This window comes from Electrophorus electricus, chromosome 10, assembly GCF_041902795.1.
Source record: "Electrophorus electricus isolate QZ-2024a chromosome 10, ASM4190279v1, whole genome shotgun sequence".
Taxonomy (NCBI): Eukaryota; Metazoa; Chordata; class Actinopteri; order Gymnotiformes; family Gymnotidae; genus Electrophorus; species Electrophorus electricus.
Genome location: NC_137506.1, coordinates 17,357,134 through 17,378,385, shown reverse-complemented (window position 1 = coordinate 17,378,385; position 21,252 = coordinate 17,357,134). Strand labels below are relative to the sequence as shown.

Here is a 21,252-nt window from a genome sequence, read left to right as displayed (position 1 = left end):
CCATTAACTTTATAGAACATAACATCTAATATATTACCTCAGCCATTAGCAATCGTATTATATGGCAGATGAAACACATGTTAGCATAATATATTTTTTTAATACTTACATTTCACTAATCTGCAGTTTTGACAAATGGTATTGATCCCTCTTTTAGGAAAAGTTTCACTGCCAGTATGACATTGTACTAGCCCAGGTTAGCACACACTTACAGATTTTTGGCAACTGTAGCTGGGACACTGCCATCCAAAATAAACTATCCACTCAGCTCTTCTGTTCTCTGAAGCTGGGGGCTGATTGTGTGATGGTCTTTTCAGCCAACAATAGAACAGTACCCGTGCTTAGCTCTTAGCTTCCACATAATGCTAGCGGGGCTGGCGCTGATGAGAAAAAAATGTCGCACCTTCGAAAAGATAGTTCTCAAGCCACGGGAGGAGATACTCAATTCTAACGACTCCCCTAATGACATACTGCAGTCAGGGGAGCTAAACCTGAACAGCTTCTGCTATCCCATGTTTGCTGACATAGCCCACAAAACAATTGACTGGATTGTCTTATTTCACAGTTTGTGGATTGTTAGGCACTCCAGATACCCAAATGTATGTGCTCAAGCACTGAAAAAGGGAATTTTTCATATGTCCCCTTTAAACTAAAGGACCAACCTGTAAGATAGAACCTGAGTTGTCTGTTAAGGGCAGCCACAATCTTTTTACTCTGGAGTCTCAGTACTCCCCTGCCTATGCAATAGACTAGGTAGTGAACTTCAGAGAATCCCAAAGGACATTTGTTGAGACTGGCCATAAGTCTAGCCCTGGTGAGAATGCCTAGTATCTTTTTATATGCTGTTTTGCTGAGCCAAGATTTCACAGTGGTTGAACATATCATCTAGGTAGGCAGCTGCAAAGAGGTTAGAGGTCTCAGGACTAGTTGGCTGAAGCTCGATGCAACCTGTCAGGGAGAACCTGGTACATCCAGTGCCCAGTGAGGTTAGAGACAGCTGCAATCTTATGAGCCTCTGGGGTTGAGTGTGGAGATGTAATGCACTTTCCCCAGGTGATCAATGAGCCCAAGCAATCAATGAGCTCATGATAAATTAGAATATTGTGTTGGACTTTTGTGTGTGACCAGGGTCAGTGAAAAATGTCAATGTCACTCTGTTGGTCTACACCCTTCCCAAGTTCCTGGCACTGGGCATTAGATAACTGATCTCCATATTATACAGTATCTCTGGTATGGGGTGCTATGGGTTCTGCATAGGCTGAGGTGTGCTGACTTTTCGGACATGGTAAAATAGGCACAGGCTCAATTCATATCTTTAGCAGGTTAATGTAATGTATAGCTTGTTAACCCTTTTGTCCCAGCTTGTGTACTTGTGACCCTGGACAGACTGATGACAGTGGCCCAGTGATGTCCAGTCTCTTGAAGGGGACTCCTTTAATAGGTATGGAGATGAGCAGAGCAGGGTTGGCCTCTTAGAAGAGGTGATGAGCAAAAATTATTTACCTTGGCACTTATGAATGGCCAGTAGAAGCAATCTGTGATGTGGACGAAGGTATTTTCATGTACCAGATGTACTCCCAGGGGTGAAGGTGCCACTAGTGCTTCTTGAGATCCACGCAGGGTGGCCCTGATGTAATGTAGTCTTTGAATTTGCAGCATGAAATGGTAAACAGGTACGGGACTAGGTGGCAGGAAACGCCATTAATCACCCAGGGGTTTTCCCAGGCATATTTAAACTGTTCAGTCTCTCTTTGCTCCCGGATGGGTTTATTTTTGGGAGTTCTCTCCCCTTCCAAGCCACCGCTTTCCTCTCCATCCAGAGTGACAAAAGCAGCCTGTGTCCCGGAGCAGCATTGTGAGGGGCACTCCTGATCTCCTTGGTCTTTCTTTTATATACTTCGGGGTGGTGATTTACTTAGAAACTGGGAAAGTCACAGCCTATGAGAAGGGGGACCGGGAGATCCAGCACAAGCACTATGATGAGGGGCTACTTTTGGCTGCCATTCTCAATTCACACCGTGGAACTACCTGATGTCGGCATGTACACAGTTGAGGGGAATGGTTTCTGCTGATGAACCAGGGGCAGCCAAGGGATCGGCCAGTGTGATGGTCCTGTAGGACTCAGAAGCTCCTCCCATTAAAAAATAGCTGACATGGTCATTAGTAGCAGTGTGTTGCTGGAATCGATACCATGCCAGCCATGGTTTCGGACCTGGCAGTGTGGCATAGAGCTCAGGCTCAGTGGACATTGGCTAATCCCAAAGGCTATTCTGTCCAAAGAATGTTCTGGATCCATCGGGGTCCACCTTTGGAGGAATCCTATATACTTTGAGATGGGAATGAAATAAATGTTCTTTTCCTGCCTCTTACAATGTCATCATATCTCTCCACTATGAACCTCTCGAAGGTGTTTAACACATTGTTGCCTCCACCGTTTCCTTTGGGTTCTTGGCAGCGCTCAGATCCACAACCTTCAGGAAGCAGTTGATCCCCAGCCTTTCTATCACCTCCTCTACACTGAATACCTATAGCAATAGCCAATATTTCCTGATGTGGCAAAACAGTGGGTTTATTCCACTGGTGATGTTCAACAGCAGCAACATTGAGCAGACTACTCTGGCAAGAATCTTCTTTCAGGTCGACCCGTACTTGAATGCATGTCCAACATATTCAGAGTTCAACTTTTTCCATAGCTAACATGCCACCTTCTTGGCATCTGGGAGTGGGTCCACCACCATTCAGGTAGCAAGGAGGTCTTCTGTGAATTGCATGAGCCCACAGGTCAATTCCTGAGTGAACTCCTGTTGTCTGAGACTGTATGCATAGATGTTGTACGAGATGATTCATCGCTCCTGACTCAACACAGCAGCAGATGTCCAGTGGCACACAGCAAAACTAACGCGCGGTGGCCCGAGTGCCGCAGGTTGAGAGGCAGGACGCACAGACTCCACCGACTGCGACAAACATTTATTTACATTAAACATGAAACACTAACGGCACTCACAAGAATCACTCAGGCTTAATACAAACAAAAAACGATTAACATTAAACATGTACGGTGAACACTAATACAATGAACACTGACTGTTACATCCACACGTTACATCGACAATAACCAACACCTTGCACTCTTTGCCACAGGTTTATATACATTTAGACAGACGAGGTGCAGATGTGGTTACAAACAAACAGCTCTCCCACTGTACGTGGCGGGCCCAACCACGTGACTCGGAGGAGGTGAGCGTTCCGTGACAAAAACAACACACAAAAAAGACATTTAGAAACTGCAGTAATAAAATGGTAGTGAAGCACACAAGGTTTCCAGAGAAAAAAGGATGTTTCAGATTTTCAGGTTTTTTTCATCCAAAAGGAACTGAAGGAAACAGTGCCCATTGTGGAATGCTAGCAGGTGTCTGAGCTACACCAAACATGGCACACAACAATAATTGAGTGAAGCAGCCCATGTGGGCAATTGATTTACACAAACAAGTCTGTCGAGCTGCTCTAAAGTTCAAGCTCTGTCCAGGGCCTCGGGGAGAGGATGTTGCTGCCTTAGATGGATAATGAGTGAGAGCAGAGGTGGGACATGGGTGGAGCATTGGTAATTTCATGACCACAGTCCTTCAGCATGCAGTTTCCCTGCTCAAGGCTCTACTCCTGGCTAACCAGATGCAGGACAACAGCCATAAGGAGCGAGAGAGAGAGAGAGAGAGAGAGAGAGAGAGAGAGAGAGTGAGAAAGAAAAAGATAAAAAGGGAAAAAAAACACTTAGGATTATGAGTAATGTAAGTGGAGTTGTGGCGCTCACTGTCACTCACCACTCTTATAAAGGTTGGAGACAGCACGATGAGTGCATGCAGATGGAACCATTAGGGGCCTGCAGTCACGTGTTGCTTCCCTGCCCTCTGCGATGCTGCTCCTGCGGTCTCAAAAATGGGTGCAGATGCTTGCTTGTCTCCAGCCAGGACCTTGGACAGGTACCTGCTGCCACAGAGACTTGAGTGTAGATCAATTTGTGTGGCAAGTGGTTGGCCTGCAACCACAGGGCCTTTTTCCATTACCCAGGGGTCCAATTTTTGTGGTTGGTGCACCAAATTATGTATCAGGGCACTAGCCTTGGATACAAACAGTTTCCAAAAAACCAGCCTTACCAAAGATTCCAGTGTTGGGAAGCTTAGAGTTGGTTCACATGAGTGAAGGTATGTTTTCACATGAGATATGAAAAATTTCTAAAATCAGACATCATGTTTTCAGCTTTTGAGTCATATTATTTCTTTATGCTGTGCTCTAGCTAAAATTGCACCTCATTAGGAAGAGCTGAGATTGTCCTGAACATTTTGACATGAAACCTACAGGCATCATGCTATACGTAAGAACCCTTAAAACAATTTAAAAACAATTTAAAATTCTCTGTGCCTTCAGAGGGTTAATCACATATCATATATCCCTTATCCTTGATGGTGAGCTTTAACTCAAAGCCACTGTTCCTCTTTGTCAGTGCAAAAAAGAATATGCTGTCACAGCTTTTAAACTCTGTTCCTTGTCTCATGTTGCCTTATGTATCAAAGAGCTGACTGTCAGACCTCATTTATAGCTGATACATAGGCTACTGTTCAGTGACAGTCAGACTAACATGACTCAACTGGGTAGTTGCCTATTACAATTTCAACTTAGAATTAAAGCATTTCTTCATGTGGCGTTTCCCTATGCACCTCTATTACTTCTAAAACAAAAAGAAATTAAAACTTTGGTGCCAAAATACTGTTGGCTACTTGGTTATTTTCATAAGAGAAGAGGGACTATATGCATAATGCTAAAGAAAAGAAGAAAAATGATAGGAACAATCGTGGGTGTGTTAATGTGAAGGTGAATGCTTATGCTTTAAGGTATTTAGCTATACAAATACATCAATGTTCCTTCAGTAGACGCACAACCTCAAGAGAAGACTCCTTCATCCCAAGAAGCAGTCGACCTTTAGCTTTCAAGTAATGTTCATTTAACATTTCATTTGCGATAAAATGTTTTCTGCACATGATCACATAAACAAAAAGGTCTCCCACTAATAAAAAAAAAAAGGCTTCCCAAGGCACTTTAATTAATCCCTTGTGCATCATCATTAATCTCTTCACTTCCATCGCTGCACTAAGGAAGAACTTCAGAAGGAATGTGGGACCACATGTAAAGTGACAAACTCTCGGATTCTCTCAGCTGTCCTGCAAACAAGACAAAACAGTCACAGCGGGAGGCAGCCGACACAAACTGATAGGCCAGCTCAGTAAACGCTCAGGTTAGCCACATACCACCTTGTATGCACTGAAATAGGGGCCGAATGGAGTTACTGGTCTCACGGGGACAGAGGGTGCTGGGGGAGCTATGAGCTTGTGCTTTGCATGAGCAGAAATGTGGCTGGTGGAGACGTTGCACATCCAGATGCGAGGCGGGAGTCTACCGCCACGGAACTCTGCTCCCATCTGCTCGGCCTGGCCTCTGACGCGACACTTGTGGACATAGCCAAACAAGACGCAACGATTGTGTTTGTGCACGCATGCGTGTGTGAGTGTGTGTGTGTGTGTGTGTGTGTTCGCACCAGAGAAAGCATGTTAAAGCCAAAATTGATGAATGCTCACATACTTTCTGTTGGAACTTGTGGGATGCCCATGGCCGCAAGTAGATAACAGCAACAAAAACAACAACAATAACAACAACAATAATAACTGTGAAGAGCTCTTAGCTGTTGGGTTCATGTTTCCTGATGTCTTGAACACCCCACCCCAGATAGCGCTCTTGACCGCAATCTTAGACATGCTCCAACTACCACGCCTTTGTCATCCATGCTCTACTATGCAAATACATGCAAGTGAATTCTATAACACGCACGCACGCACCTACACACGCACAAAAGCACATGTGTACACACGCACGTACGCACACACGCACACACACCCGCACCCACCCTAACACACACACACGCGCGCACAAACACAGCTCTCACTGGGCTCTTTTCTTTGCCTGTTGTGTTTTTAAAGCCTTTTTTTAAAAACCAGAATGTGCAATATGTTCAATACAATATGTTCTTATCTCTGCTTTCTTATGCAAATGAGACAGCCTCCTTTTTTGCGGATGTCACAGCTGTACATTTGGAAACAGCCTTTATAATTGCCTGTAATTATGTGAGACCAGACTACTTCAAAACATCCTGGTAATTTGATGGAGTGGAAGGGAGGGGGGTGAGTGTGCTACTGAGAAGATGTTGCGTATCAGCGGAGAAAGCCAAACTGCTATGGGGGGTGCTAAACCAGCCTGTTAAAAAGCACACCCTACACCAGGAGCCACAGACCAGGCCATAATTATCTCTGCAAAGCCTTCTGGGTAATGAAACCACAAATAAAAGACACCTGCAGAAAAGCGCTCTGAAAAATACCACACGGTAAAAAGAGCAAACAGACTAAACAGTGTAAACAGTCTGAGCCTCAGCGCAAGCAAACAATGGACAGGATTGCCACAACTAACAAATTCCAGCATAGCAAAATAGCCGTAAGTAATTTTCCTAAACAAAAATAAATAAATAAAACAAATGATTGTTGCAAATTTGGTGCAGGAACGTAGAAATATTAAATTCTCTGTTCATGCCTCATAATGTTTGACTTTTTATGTGTTTTCGTATGCGTTTTATAGCTAGCTGTAGTTTCCAAACCCTGTGCTTGATGGCGAGTTCTCTAAGTGATGTGAAGTGCTGGTAGTCGGCGTACGACCCTAAGTGCAGTTAAGGCTTATGTAACGAATGTATTAATAAATGTCCCTGACGCTCCACAGATGGCCCGGCCTCCCCCACAGCGGCCAGCTTTGCCTGGCGCCTCCAGAGCCCTTCCACCACCCTGGCATCATCCAGAACTACTCACCCACACGCCACACTGACCGCAGCAGGTCTGCGGGCCACCTGCCCCGGCGCCGCGGCTACAACATGAGTCCAACAGGTGGGCCGCGTTTGCTACGCGCTTAACGTGCCCCGACTGCCTTCAGAGCTCCTGAAAGCAGGGTGGAAGACCAAAAGCAGTCTGTAGTAGCGTGTCGGGCATACCTCGGTGTGAGTGACGGGGGTGTGGCTGATGCCGGTGCTGACTGAGGTCCAGGAGCGGGCCGTGAGGATGCAGGCAAACAGAGGGTACAGGTCTCCTGCCCCCAGCCGCCTGCTGTGGCGCTCGACGCCCTTCATGTCACCTTTTATCAGGCTCTGCCACAGTCTGCAGTAGTCCATGCGGAAGTCCTGGTTCAGCACCTTGGACAGGGATACACAAGGGAACTGTTAGGGAGTACTAGGGCGGTTAAGAAAATGCCAGCATTGAAATGGTCTTCATTATTTTTTCAGTTTTACTTTTAGGACACGTTTCGGGATATTATGTCTAGTGCTTCTATGGTGTAGCGTGGAAAAGAATTCCAGTTTATTTCCAGATGTATATGCAGGGCTTTTTTTTTTTTTTTTCCCCCCGACGATCTTGTTAGTTTACAAAGGGCTTGTAATAAGTAAACAGCCAAACAAATCCCCCAGAGAAAGAGAGAGCGAGAGAAAGAGAGACATGTCATTAACATGCAGCTAGAGGATAGCACCACTTTACAACTTCAACACTTAAATGAATTAATATGGCCAGAGCGCGTTGTAAGGAGAGCACGCCGGCTGCGGACAGAAATAACACTACAGCCAGGAATTAGCATTCCGGGCCGAGCCATGCTAAACTCTGAAGTCATTACTCGCAAATTGGTTCCATTATGGGCTGAAGGAGCAGAACAGCTCTCCAGCCTGCTCTGCTTTTATACGGTAGCATCAGAAGTGCATATTTCTCACTGAATGATCTTCAGGAATGCATTTACTGCTCCCACGCTACCTGCAGAGGCCTGTCAAATATCTGTGGCCCTTCACCACTGCGAGGAGCGCACACGTGTGCCACTGCACGCGTGTGTGTGCGTGTATACATGTGTCTTAAAGCATGCAACACTGCAGGCCATCTCTAACGAGGCACTTTTAGCGTACTGAGGCATGGGCGTGCCGGACAGGCCGGCTGAGCTGCGCGGCAGGAGCTGAAGACTGTTCTGGGATACGGGAGGAATTTAGTCTCGCCTCACCTGGTACAGGCCGTGGTCGAGTAATACGATTTTCGCCTTCTTGCTTCTCGGACACTTCCTCACCAACACGTTGCCGGGATGGGGGTCACAGTGCACGAAGCCGGTCACAAAGATCATCTCACTGTACAGTTTGCCCAAGTTACGGGAAATCTGTGCTTAGGTATAGGAGGGGGTTGAGAGAGAAAGGGAGGGAGAAAGGGAGAGAGCGAAAGAGAGAGAGAGAGTTATTGCGAGAGCACAGAGTTAGAGTATTACACATCTCTATATCACTGTGCATACTTATATTTAGTCTGCTAGGTACATATTTACCTAACAGACTATTTGCCTAGAAAATGACAGAATACTGAACCTGGCTATAGCTATTAGCACCTCCCCCTGCTTTAAGCATCTGTTATGAGCATGTTTAACAGGAAGTGCTTGGTTCCACAGGAGGAGGCAGCACAACTGTGACAGGCCCAAATGTGTTGATTATGAAACAACCCCCGTGCAATTATTCCACCCACACGACAGCTTTGAAGATAAGCCGTGAGAAGCATCTCGTCTAAAGTGTGTAATAACGGGAAAAAGGCAGAGTATGGAAATGGCGTGTGGGAGGAGGCCGGGCCGCAGAGCTGACGGCAGCGGCACCCGTCTCCCGGAACATCACTCACTCAACCTGGCGTCTGTTACAATGTTACAATTTTCCCCGCTTTGTTCCAGGAATGAAGTCTGGCTGAATTCAAGAAAAACAACAATAAAACAAAACAAAAAACAAAAAAAATCAAACTGTTTCTCTTCACATCTGAGTGTGCTGAGTCATGGGAGCTTCCATTGTGTGTGAAATTCCACAAACAGGGTGCGTGAGTGCATTAGCGCACCTACCCAACCTCACCATGCGCGTACACCCATACACGTGCGTGCACGCATGTACCTAGAAGCCATTTCTTTGTGTGGCGCATTTGAAAGGATGGGATGTGATTCATGGGCAATTATTTAGTGGTGACGCACATTTGCTTTGTTTATGAGAGGAGCCCTAGACCTCGAATGTCATTCCAAAAATGTAAAACAACCGTGACTCACACGGGCCTTGCTGCTTTCTCCTTTTAGCAGACGGAACGCTGACATCTACAATTACAGGGATACTGAGACGTGAAAAGCAGCAAGTCCATGTGGGTAATCATGTGACCCTGACCTTCATTTTCCGGGGCAGTCCCCCAGCCTACTGGTGCCACGTCAGGCTTCTGTGATGTGGCTACTATGTCACACAGGGCCTCTCTGTCAAGGCTGCTGCAGGCACCGTTCAGGCTGTCCGGGCTCGTACGTCACTGCTCCAGACCTCACTGTGATCGCAGAAGAGCGCTAAATGCCACTTGATATTTTGTGACCGCAGACACTAACCTGATACTCCGCGTAGCAAGAGAGCAGAAAGGGATCCTGCCCACCTCCCACCCCCGTCGGTGCTGTGGGCGATCTCCAGCTTCCACCTCTGGCTGCCGTCGCAAGGTCCACGCTGAGAGTGTAGCGTACCAGGGTCCAGAGGCTGGACAGAGAACACGGTGGCGGGGGGGGGGGCTCGCTATGCTAATAAGCACTTTGGGATGAGGCTTATAAGCACCTCATCAACAACGCCCTTGGAGAAAATGAGCATGCTGGCGGAGCAGTGCTCTGAGGGCACGCAAACACGCCGCAGATTAATAGGAGCTCGTGTGAAAGTGAACTTGCTGTGAGGAGGTGGGGGTGTGTGTTTGTGGGGGCGATGGAGGGGTCGGGTGGCGTGGAAGTAAAGGTGAAGCGAAATAGGATGGATGCCTCATCATCACCATCGCCGTCATCACCCGGCAACAGCGCGCGGCCCCCTCATATGATTAAACGCAGTTTGATTTGCCCGCAGCCAAGTTTAGATTTGAGGCGTGCACGCGTAATCCGTAATGGCACTTTTCGCATCTAAATTCAAGGTTACTGCATTTTTAAAAAGGTAGCATGACAAAGGAAAGGAATGAAAACAACACGACGCAACTTCGGGATCATTTCGAGCGGTTCCGTGTGGCCACGGGGGAGAGGGCGGCTCCAGCGGTGCGCCGAGCGCTCGTGAGCGACCGCAAGTGGAGCTGGGTAGAGGAGGTCAGACGGGTTTAGGGTAAAGAGAGGCAGGTTACGCTTCATGGTCCAGTGGCCTCTTACACCCGACACACTCGCGCGCTGTGTACACAGGCCAGCCACACCGAGCTCCTGGCAAGAGGCAGGCACAACAACAAATATTTGCCATTGATTAAGGGGCGCATCAATGAAGTGCGAAATTAGTTTGCGGTGCGGTGACAAAGGTCCTCTCTTTCACCCACTCAACTGCGCCTTCCCCAGACACCTCCCCCCACCGCCCCCCGCCCTGCCCCCCCCCCTCTGGTGACTTTCCTGGATCCTTCACTCCTCTTCTCCCTGAGTGGCTGGTGGTGCCAGAGCGAGTGTGTGAGTGAGTGAGTGTGTGTGTGTGTGTGTGTGTGTGTGTGTGTGTGTGTGTGCATGTGGAGAATAAATCAGATTTTCTGTTCCATTTCCCCAGGCAGATGAGTCGGTTTCCCCAGTGGCGGACGAGGACGGCATCCGCGGAGAGAGAGAGAGAGCCGTTGATCAGCGCGCACTTACGACATTGCAAGCGTTGCACACCAGGGCAGCACCAGATAGCTCTGGGGTGAGGACAGGTGGACAGGTGGACAGGTGGGAAGGGTGAGGCCGGGAAGACAGGTAAAGACAGGAAGGAAAGGTGGGGGGGTGAGGATGGCTGGGCGGGGGTAAGGGCTAAGGGACATCTGTGGTGGCATCCAAAACACAAGCCTAATAATGTGTGAGGTGACAGAAAGTGTGTAGGCAACATGCACACATCCAGCGGCAACTGCCTGGAGGAAAACTCTCTTGACGGCTAAACGTGCCGTCTTCACAGGTCTCTCTCGTGCTACAACTGGAGTTTGGGGGCTGCTGGTGCACAGGACAGCTCCTCTCCCAGCACTCCAAAAGCAGCCCGTAAAGGAATGCGAGGCATCCGAGGAAGACGCGCCCGATGCTGCTCCTGTTCCTCGCCGCCGCACGTTTACTGATGGGGGTTATGTCACGCGTCGCCGAGATGTGAAGAGAAGTGAGGAGAGGAAACGAGAAGAAGGGTGGAATGTGTCTCCCCTGTTGCCAAAGTGAGATCCAGCTGTACTGGCAATGCCCAGAACCCCATGCATGGCATTAGCACACCCTCCACCAGAACAGCAGTCAACAGGGACTGAACACACAGTGAGAGAGGTGGGGACATAAAGGGAGTGACAGACAAAGCGACAGAGAGAGAAAGAGCGAGAGAGAGAGAGAGAGAGAGAGAGAGAGAGAGAGAGAGAGACAGAGAGAGACAGAGACAGAGAAAGACTCTGCTGGAGAGAATGGCTGTGGGGTGCGGCAGATATTTCTACCTGCGCATTACCTGAACACAGCTGGCCTTTCGCATCCTGCAAGATTGAATTTTTCCCGATGGAAGAATGCAATTACACCTACTGGGGCCTGCGACACGGAATAAAAACACTCTCCATATGAACCTCCTTGGTGCGCTCGGTGAACACCAGCCCTCTGTGGTAGAAGACCGGAGCGCCAAAGGAATTACGCAAAGTTGCTCCGTGTCCCTCACTCCACCGGCGCCACGGTAACTGTATAATATGACACTTTGCCCCAATAATTGCACATGCAGTAATCGCGCAGGTTGTGCAGTGGCAGGAGTGTTCTCGGAAGCCTTTGGTGTTCACCAAAGCTGTGTTTACATCTAGTGAAGTCAACTGGGATCTCAGATGAGATCCAAGCGGATTCTTGGTCCGGTTTAGCGCAGCAGTGATACGGGAGAAGTACGTGTCCACAGAGAATATCCATTCTGCATGAATGTAAGCTAAGGATTCCACAGAGGGAAGCTGGACATGTGTGTTCAGCTTAAAGGCGTTTCTGCTAAGCTGCAAGCTGAAAGTAAACAATTGCAATATCCAAATAGAATTTTCCCCATGCAAAAGAATGCCGCACAAGAGGTCGGACTTGATGTTGTCAAGCCGCCCAAACTAGTGGGTTCGATTGGCTCCAGACAGTATAAAGTGAATGTCACAGGATATGCAAGATTTATTCAAACCTCCTTGCTGTAATCGGACCAGGTCGTGAGCGGATCGATACTGGGCAGTGAGGAGAGAAAGGCCATCAGCGGAGCCTGAAGGGGGCTGAAAGGGGCGTTCCCTGAGGCTGACACGCTGGCAGCTGCATCGGCAGATCTGTGAAGGGAGATACGAGCGCTGTCGTCTCCGTGGCTTGCCGCCCCTTTGTGGGCTTCCATTGGGAGTGGAGAGACATGATGGAGTGGAGCAGAAGTATGCCCGGAGTGAAGGCATGGATATAGGTTCGGGCAGGAAGGTTTAAACAGCCCGATCCCAGACTTGGGGCTGTTGGTTTCCCAATCCCAGACATTCTAAGGGGTGTTTGTTTCAACCTGTAGTCAATCTTTTATCCGCTCACAGACAAGCTGTCTCCCCTAATATCTCACCTTTGCCAGGCTTGTCAGCTGAGATTCCCTGTTAGGGTTCTTCTTTTGGACCTAAATGCTGACAGACGCAAGACATGGCGCCGCTCTGACGAACATCCAGGCCCGGCGCGCAAGCTCAGCACAGTCTGTTACCAGAAAAAACGAAGCCCCTAGACCACGCGCCCCTCTGCCAGTCGCTGCCAGTCTCACCTTGAGCCACACGAACGGCAGCGCCTGTCAGCGCTCCACGTAGCCACCTTCGAGAAGCCGTGCCAAGCAGTGCCAAGCACCCAGCTGAGGTCCTCCATCACGGATGGTCGATATAAAGTGGCAGGCAGCGGTCGGCTCGGGATGGACGGTGGCCGACACACTGTGGCAAGCAAACCACCCAGCAGAGACGGGCATCTCTGCTAAACGGCAATTAATTGCATCCGCTGCATTTGCCATTCACGCCTCCGGAACGGTCATGGAAAAGGGCCAGGACTGCTGCAGGAGGTCTGTCCTCTCCCGTCAGACCCACAGTGAAGGACAGGGCGGAAATCCCATAGATGCTAATCATGGAATTCCAATGACAAACAGTCATACACAGCCAAGCAGACACTAAAGGGGTCCAAGCAAAATGACAGAATGTTTTTCACAATGGCTTTGTGACGTGAAAGTTTAGCATTTACTAATATAAAACACACTGATCGTAGAAAAGAAAAAAAAGAAAAAGAAAATATTGTACAAATCACTTAGATTTGATGAGAAAAAGCCCCCAGAGAGTTGCCAAATTGTTTTCCAAATCCATCATAACCATTTACATTTTAATCTCGAATCTTCACAGCCACTCAAAGGTTAAATTTTGTAGTTTCTGCAAAACTGGACGTGAGGCAGAGAAAAAAGTGCAGTTATGAATTTTTCAGCAGCACTGGCATGCTAACTCTGTATCATCCATTTTGGCTCTCATTCTGACTTGTGTTAGTGTTTCAGACCTGCCAAGCAGTTTAACCCAGACGCCTCACCCTGCTGTGAGTGTGTCAGTAGGCTAGCTGTGATGGGGTTGTCATCAGGCCTGGGGCTCCTGCTACCAGTGCAATAGACAGCGATCAATCAGTGTCACGGCAATGTGAAAAGAGAGAGGGACAGAAAGAGAGGAAGGGGGAGGAGAGGAGAGAGTAGACTGGGGGCTAGTGAGGGGGGTCTGTAATGAGAATGGCTCTGTGGGAGGTTAAGATCATACACAATCATGTACATGGATCATTCATTCTCCACTCTGTGCCAGGCAAATGCTTTGGCTCAGAGGCATATGTGGCTCTGTGTGTGTGTGTGTAGGGGGGGGGCATGTCTGTATGTGGGTGGGTGGGTGTGGGTTGTTGTTTTTTTTTTTGCCATCCTCGTAAAAACACAAGACAAGTACATGTTCTGCTTACATATTCAGCAAGCCTTCAATCAGAAGCCAGTCCGTTGAGAGCGATTACCCCCCGTGGGGTGGGCCAGTGGAGCTGCACTCCACCACCTCGAAGCAAAGGTATTATTACCATTCCCTTGTCCGAGCCACAACAGGGCAGACAAACTTTAACAAGCACAAAGCATCAAGCTACAGTTAACTTAAATGGCCTGGGCGAAAGGTCTGAGCCCAAGGGTAGCTCCAACACTACACAGGCATCAGGATTCAGATTTGAAACATTTAAAGACGGTGGACATTCGCGAGGCAGAAATCAAGCCTTTGTTCAACCCAGTAATTCTCCTGAATAATTGGACAGGCCACAAATGCCACAGCAGTCGTGCTTAAGATGGAAGCGCTGGCTTTTGCGCGGCAGCTGGCCCTCAGACAACCTTAATAGACGCCCCATCACAATCACATCAATTATCAGCAACGCTCGCCACACTGACGGGGACACACAGTGCTTTACGCAACTTAGGCACCAAAGCACAAACCAAGCTACACAAACCAAACTGCTTTTCTCCAATGGAATCACGCAGGCAGATGAGGAAAGCTCTTGAGTGCTTTGGAACTGTCCATGATTCAGCATGAGAGATCCAAACTAACATAAAAAAAAAAAAAAAAAGACAGCCTCATCACACAAACAATGCGGTGCCACAACCGTGAACTAACGATTCAAAAGATTAAGGACAGGGATTGACAAAGACTGTAAACCCTTATATTTGCTAAGGAGAAGAACCATGTTTATTACTAATAACCTCAACCCAACACTGTTTGTATCTGCTAAACAGTCCTGCAAAGAAGTTAAGAGGTGTCCTTTTAACTACGCATTTTTCAGGGGAGTAATTTGTTCTTCCCACTGGCAGACCTTTCCTGTTGTCTGTAGCTGGGAGGAACGTGGAGGGTTCTGAAGGAGTGCAGGAGATGAAGCTTCATTTGATCTGGGCTGGACCCAAAACAAAGGGAGCGTGGCTTAGAAATGCACCCAGGCATGAAGAATCCCCTCCCCCGGTTGTCAGGTGGTTCAAAAATCAATATTCATCATTACATGCCGGATCAACAGCCACTGAGTGGCACAGATCTTGGCATTAACACCGGCACGCCGACACCGTGCCATTAAAAATTCAAACAGCTCAAACAAGCCTGCATTTACGCGTCTCAAACAAATACACAAAAACATTTTTGTTCTGGGCGAGGAGAGTGCGATAAGGAAAAACAAAAACACCTACTCAACCATTCTGTGCACACTGACAAAGCAAAGAGAGAAAAGTCTATTTCGACCGTCATCAATCTTTTGATTACTTACACGCCAGCCCCCACAGTGCAGCTCCGAGATGCCACAGTCACTTAATAATTCTATCCATTTTCAAAGGAGGACTCTGTCATTTATTAGGCTCCATATCTATCTCATCAGCTGTCTAATAACTCTCCTGATCACGGGCTAATGCCAAGGGTGCTCTGGCGGTCGGACCGGGGGACAGGTTCGGGGCTATGGCGCTTGCTGCGTTTACTGCGGTGGACGAGCTACGTTGTCGGGCAGAGGCGTTACTAATGAGGACCGCAGAGGGGCTGTTCAAGGCCGCAGGGGTCAGGTCGTGCTCCCTGACAATTGCCGACGCTGCCCTGACTTTGATCACTGCGTCTTATTCCGGCCAAATTCGCATCTAATGTCGAACATGTGTGCAGTGTGAGAGAGAGAGAGAGAGAGAGAGAGAGAGAGAGAGAGAGAGAGAGAGAGAAGAAAAAATATACAAACATATAAATAGAATGTAAATATAAGATCAAATATGAACAAATGCATCTCTACAGAACAAAAAGAAATGTAACATTTTAAAAAGATGATAAGAATAAATTAATATGGTCAATAGTAATTTTAGGATCTGCTGTGATCAAAATGTTAAAATGTTTTGTGCTGTGAAATCATTAATTTTGAAGGTGAGAAAGACTGATAAACACTGATGAACACAGTGCCAGGAGAGCTTGAGCTCTTGGTGAGGAAGATCTCTCATTCAGCAACACTAGGAACTTATCCATGAACTTTAACCTCTTCGTTCTGCACAATGACCATGAGGACCTTCTGTGGTCCATGTTTGTGTGCTTTCCTGGTCCCAAACACACATGACACATTTTCAAAAATAAGATAATTCTATGAAGCCCAATCCATCAGATCCATTCTGTTTGAGCACAGAAAACCTGGGTCTCTTTCCGCTGCACAAGGCACTCCCGCTGACACGATAACCCTGCGCTCTAATAAAATTTGTCTCAACACATGCTCTGGGAGCCGCACAAACCAATGCCAGTATGAAATTCAACACTGATTGGAATTTCACAGCGCTAATTTCCCGCAGGCTCTTCCGCTGTTTGCGAGGATTTCTTAGGCGCTAAATGACATTTAATGAACCGAAAGTCTGCAACTCCTCGCCAGGCGCTTTGCGCCTGCGTCGTCGCGCGGGGACGAGGAGAAACCCGCGGACGCTCGCAGGGCGTACACCGCAGGTCCCACGTCCCACGAGAGAAGGGAGAACAGACGCGCTGCTCAGAGATCTCTAAAAAGGTCAGCAAAGGACAGGAGCTATTTTAATACTTTATTCAAATATCAGCGGCGAACACGAGGCGGTATCTGCGATCTCGCATGCACGCCTGTAGTTGCCTTTGAAAAGCGCTCGAACGAACGGTGAACTCTTCAGAAGCCCGTCTCCGTGAAGTGAGCTTGGAAATAAATGCCGCGGGTCGCTGTGGTGTCTGACGCGCGGAAAAACGCGGAGCCTTCCGTGCCGTCGGGCTGAGGGGCCGAGCCAAGTGCGAGCGAGCCGCCGCGCCCCCGGAGAGAGCAGTGGGCGTGGCCGCCCCACCCCTTTTCTCGGCGCGCTCCGTCGGAGGGCTCTTCTCCCGCCAGAGCTCCATTCCAGCCCTGCACGCATCGCTCGCTCAACATCCTGAGCACTTTCGCTGAACTTCCGAAACCCTTCGCTGAAAAAAGGCACCTCTCTCCCGCTCGCAGGCGCACGCGTGCAGACATATGCGCGCGTGCACACGGACACACACACACACACACACAGACGCAGACGTACACACACAAAATAATAAAGTGCTTCACTGAATGCTTATCAAATGAGAGGAAGCACATGTCAAATAACTTCAAATTAATCTGATGAGCGAAGGCAGATCATTAAGTAAGGCTCAGGGTGAAATCAGCGCGTCGAGATTATATTAGCCATTAGAGGAAGCACTGAAAGTGATGATCTTTCTGTCGGTTCATAAAGGTTGTACAGCCGAGCTGCGTGTAATACAGTATTTGCATTTCTTAAGCGCCATTCCCCATTAGCTGTGCTGGAACCTGATAACCCTTAGGAAACATCTATGGTGTGGCGTGAAGTACCCCCAGAGAGCTGGGAACCGGCACGTAGCATTATGAAACCTCTATGGTGTAGAATGAGGTGCCCTGAAGGGCCAAGATAAACATGTGGAAACGTCTGTGGAGCTGCGAACGAGGACCACCAATGCATGTACGCCACATGCCCATGCATGAGAGAGTGCGCGCATTCTGCATGGGTGTGCATAAGTGAGTTTACCTATGTGTGTGTGCACGCCTGCAAGTGAGAGTGCATACGACTGAGCTTGTGCATGTGCGCAAGCAAGAGCGTGTGTGTGTGTGTGTGTGTGTGTGTGTGTGTGTGTCTTTGAGGTAGAGAGTGCATGTGCGCACAGGTATGTGTGTATGGAAATGTGTGCATAAAACTGCCCTTCTAGCATGGCTCAGTGGCTGACGAGGTTGATCTCACCTCTCGCCTCCCTGTCCGTCAAGCTCTCTGACGCCTGCATATCCAATGAGAAGGCAAGGCTGCACGAGCCTTGCAGGACAGAAACGCGACCTGCGCCCGAGCGTACGTGTTCATTCAGAGAGACAAAATGCTGCCGATGAAACCTAACGCCGGAGCGAGGCGCAAACAAAGCAGGTGGTAAAATCTTTCCATTTGTTAATCTGACAAAAAGCCCGCACCGCCGAGCTAGCTTTTAGAGGCCATTTGAGCTCCTCTGTCTGTCTCTACACCCCCACGCCCCCCCCTCCTCCTTGTTGTTCTGCCGGCGGGACGCCAAGGGCCAAGGGCGGAAGGGCCTGTCGCACGGACCTGCGTCCACGGGTGCATGATGAAGTGCACTGACAGGAGCAAAGCAAGGCGCTGGGAACAGCGGGCCGCAGATTTGGAACGGAAGCCCCCGCCGCTCCAGAGTGTGGTGGAGCTCGCTGATGCTTAAGGAAATGACAACACGGGAGCCCTGCAACTGGGAAGATGACTCCTAACCTAAAACTAAATACACTGCGAAGGTGTGGGTGCATCCGTCATGACAGCGTTCGGTTTCTGCAGTGGAAATGGCATTTTTCTCTCTGGAGAGGAGATAAAAGATCAGGATCGACAGGACTGGAGCTGATCAGATGAGTTTTCTGGAATATGGCGTGCTGTTTGAGGTCTACGTCATGTCTAGCCCTGTGACACCCCTGTGTGAACAGACACCAGCCCATAAATCAATGATCCAACAGAAACCCCTGCCCGTCCCACCGTGGTGAGCCGCCAAGGCCACGCCTCCGTCCGATTCCGCCCTCTCATGCACACAGCACCCATGCGTGTGCTCCCGTGTTGGGCGTTCGACCACGGCGATCTGACCCGCACCGCTCACGTCTGGACCAGAGCTCACACCGATGGCGGAGGCTACGGAATGGTGTTCGCACGCAGGCGGAGCGGAACGAGCAATATAAGCACGGTGTTCGGAGCAACCGGGCCGCTGCCTCACCTCCACATTCACCTCCGCGCTAAAACGCAGCTGATTCATTAACATTCGCATCAAAGGCCCCCCGACGCAAGTGGGGCAGCTGACCGGACGACTCTGCCGGGCTCACTGGGGCCCAGGAAGCAGATTAGCCAGACGAGGCACGTGGAGATGTTTCTGGAGGCCCGTGGTGGGCCTGCTCACCTCGTTGACGTCGATGCCGTGTTTCTGCATGTACGCCCGATCGTTGACCTGCCCGCCTTCTGCAAAGTCCATGGTCAAAACGCGCCTGCTGGACAGATCCCAGTGGATCTTTGGCACCTAAAACAAAACAATTAATAATAAAAAAAAAAAAAAACATTCAGGTCTCGAATATCAGTGACTCATTGTGCCACTTGAGTCACTGAGTCACCGAGTTGTTTATTCACTAAGCTTTATTTCCTTTGACATTCATTTGACTTGGGAGGGTAACTATATATCCAGCAGAGCAGATGCTAGCCATCGAGTGCCTTCTCACGTCGGTGTACACAAACCCACAATGACTCTAGTAAAGGATGTCATTAAGTGCTATTTGAGGCTTCAATTTCTGAAACCCATCTGTAGCCTATTCATTCTTGACCAGGCCCCGCCCTCTGCAGAGGTCGTGTGCCACTGCCACGCACAGAAGCCCAGGACTCAAAGATGCACTGATGATGCACTGATTCAACTGGCAAATTAATTAACCAAAGCAGTTAGACTGCTGTGTCAAATTAAAAGTCTCTTCTGTTGGTTTGGTTGTTTAATGTTATTGGCTTTTGGCACAAACTTCCTGCTGCGAATGCTATAGCCAGGACTGGGTCTGTAAGCCAGAGCCAGAGCTCTGGGCCAGCAGATAGGCACTACCAGACCGAGATGGTGGCGTCTGACCTTTCAGCGAGCCCCAAGCAAGTGCTTTTCTCACGCACTTCCTAATGGGCAGGTGACGGAAACTTTCGGAGAGTAGCAGCGAGTGAGAGAGAAAGAGTGGGAGACGGAGAGCGACAGAATAGTCGGACAGAGAGAGAGAGATAGGGACGAGTAAAGCTAAAGAGATGGAGGGAGAGTAAACCACTGCCAAGAAGCAGACATAATCTATGTACCGCGCCGTGCCGGGCGGCTGACGGACAGGCAGCGAGGCTTGTCCGTCAGCTTTAGACAGGGCCACTACGAACAGCAATCCCCTTTTACAACCTTCCTGCTGACAGAGGCCCGCCCTTTAACTGTCACCAGAACCCTTCTCACACACAACTCTCAGTACAAACAGACCAACAGACCATTATTAATCGACTCCCCCCATTCCTCACAACTGCAGCCCCCACCCGGCGCGCCTCACGCCCTGGGTCAATGCCTGCGTCGTTGCAGCGCACTGCATGAAGGCGCTGACTTATGGTCGGGGTCCGGTCGCAGGCCGTCCGTTGGCCCAAGGCCGCCACGCTGAGCACGGGTCCGTTTGAGACCTGACATCCCTCCACGTCCCGTGCTGGGGAAGAATACGAAAAACTCCATATGGAATGGCTGCAGCGAACGGGGACCAGTCCCCGTTGCGGGGCGTGCCGCCGGCCTGGCTGTTGGGATTGAGCTGGTGGAGAGGGGGTGGGGGACGCCACACCTTCGCAGCTCCGGGTCTGCCGTCAAAGCAGGCCAAGAAGCTTCACTATTCATTAAAAATGAAACAGCAGTTTCTCTCTGAGAGTGCTTGGCACTTGTTGTGACAGATTATTTACCTGGAAAAGCCCTCGTACGGGGAGAGGGGCGAGACTGAGGAAACAAAGCCACTCGCATTTCGCTCGAGAACAGGATGGAATGTCAGGGCGAGGAAAGCGGGATACCGCGGACCTGACACGCGCTCACGCATTTAACGAAAAGGAAGCTATTCAACATCGGTCCTAGTGTTGTCTACAGTAAGAGGGTTGTCGTCTGCTTTGAAATAAGGCAACGGCAGATTTCTGTATGAAAAATTGAAGCTCGACTCTTGAAGCTGCAATCTACTATTTCTTAACTAAAGCACGAACTTTGGAAAGGTAGAGGTCTACAGGGGCGGATTACATGCCAGCGCTACTGATCCAAGGTGCCAGTTTGACAGGACTTTTAACAAACACCGTGTAAAGTGCCCTGCAGTCCAGTGAAAGAATAAGTAGCTCAGGTGAACGTGTCCAACTGGAGGGACACAGCAATGACTATTTACATTTATGGCGTTTAGCTGACACTTTTATCCAAAGCGACTTACAATTATGACTGAGTACAACAAGCAATTGAGGGTTAAGGGGCCAAACAGTGGCAACTTGTCAGGGCTTGAACCAGCAACCTTCCGATTACAAGTGAAGTACCTTAACCACTGAGCTACCACTGCCCTTAAACATACACAACAGCGCACGAATGGCCTGACAAGTTGCCACTAGCTAATGCACTGGGTTGATACTGT

The 21,252-nt window shown here is 49.0% G+C and overlaps 1 protein-coding gene across 5 annotated transcripts in view; it reads right to left on the bottom strand.

Annotated features, from left to right (window-relative positions):
- Nucleotides 1-21,252, bottom strand: part of adck1 (aarF domain containing kinase 1) — an 88,319-nt gene that overhangs the window by 16,054 nt on the left and 51,013 nt on the right. For 2 of the 5 annotated variants that reach the window (XM_027013941.3, XM_081721990.1), the window contains exons 7-9: nt 19,017-19,133; nt 8,119-8,268; nt 7,079-7,276 (exon numbers count right to left, since the gene is read on the bottom strand). In XM_027013941.3, coding sequence (XP_026869742.2) covers nt 7,079-7,276; nt 8,119-8,268; nt 19,017-19,133 — 465 coding nt within the window. Of the gene's footprint in view, nt 1-2,985; nt 3,662-3,818; nt 3,982-7,078; nt 7,277-8,118; nt 8,269-19,016; nt 19,134-21,252 lie in introns of those variants that run through there. The other 3 variants (XR_014125634.1, XR_014125635.1, XM_081721991.1) reach the window with 3 other exon arrangements.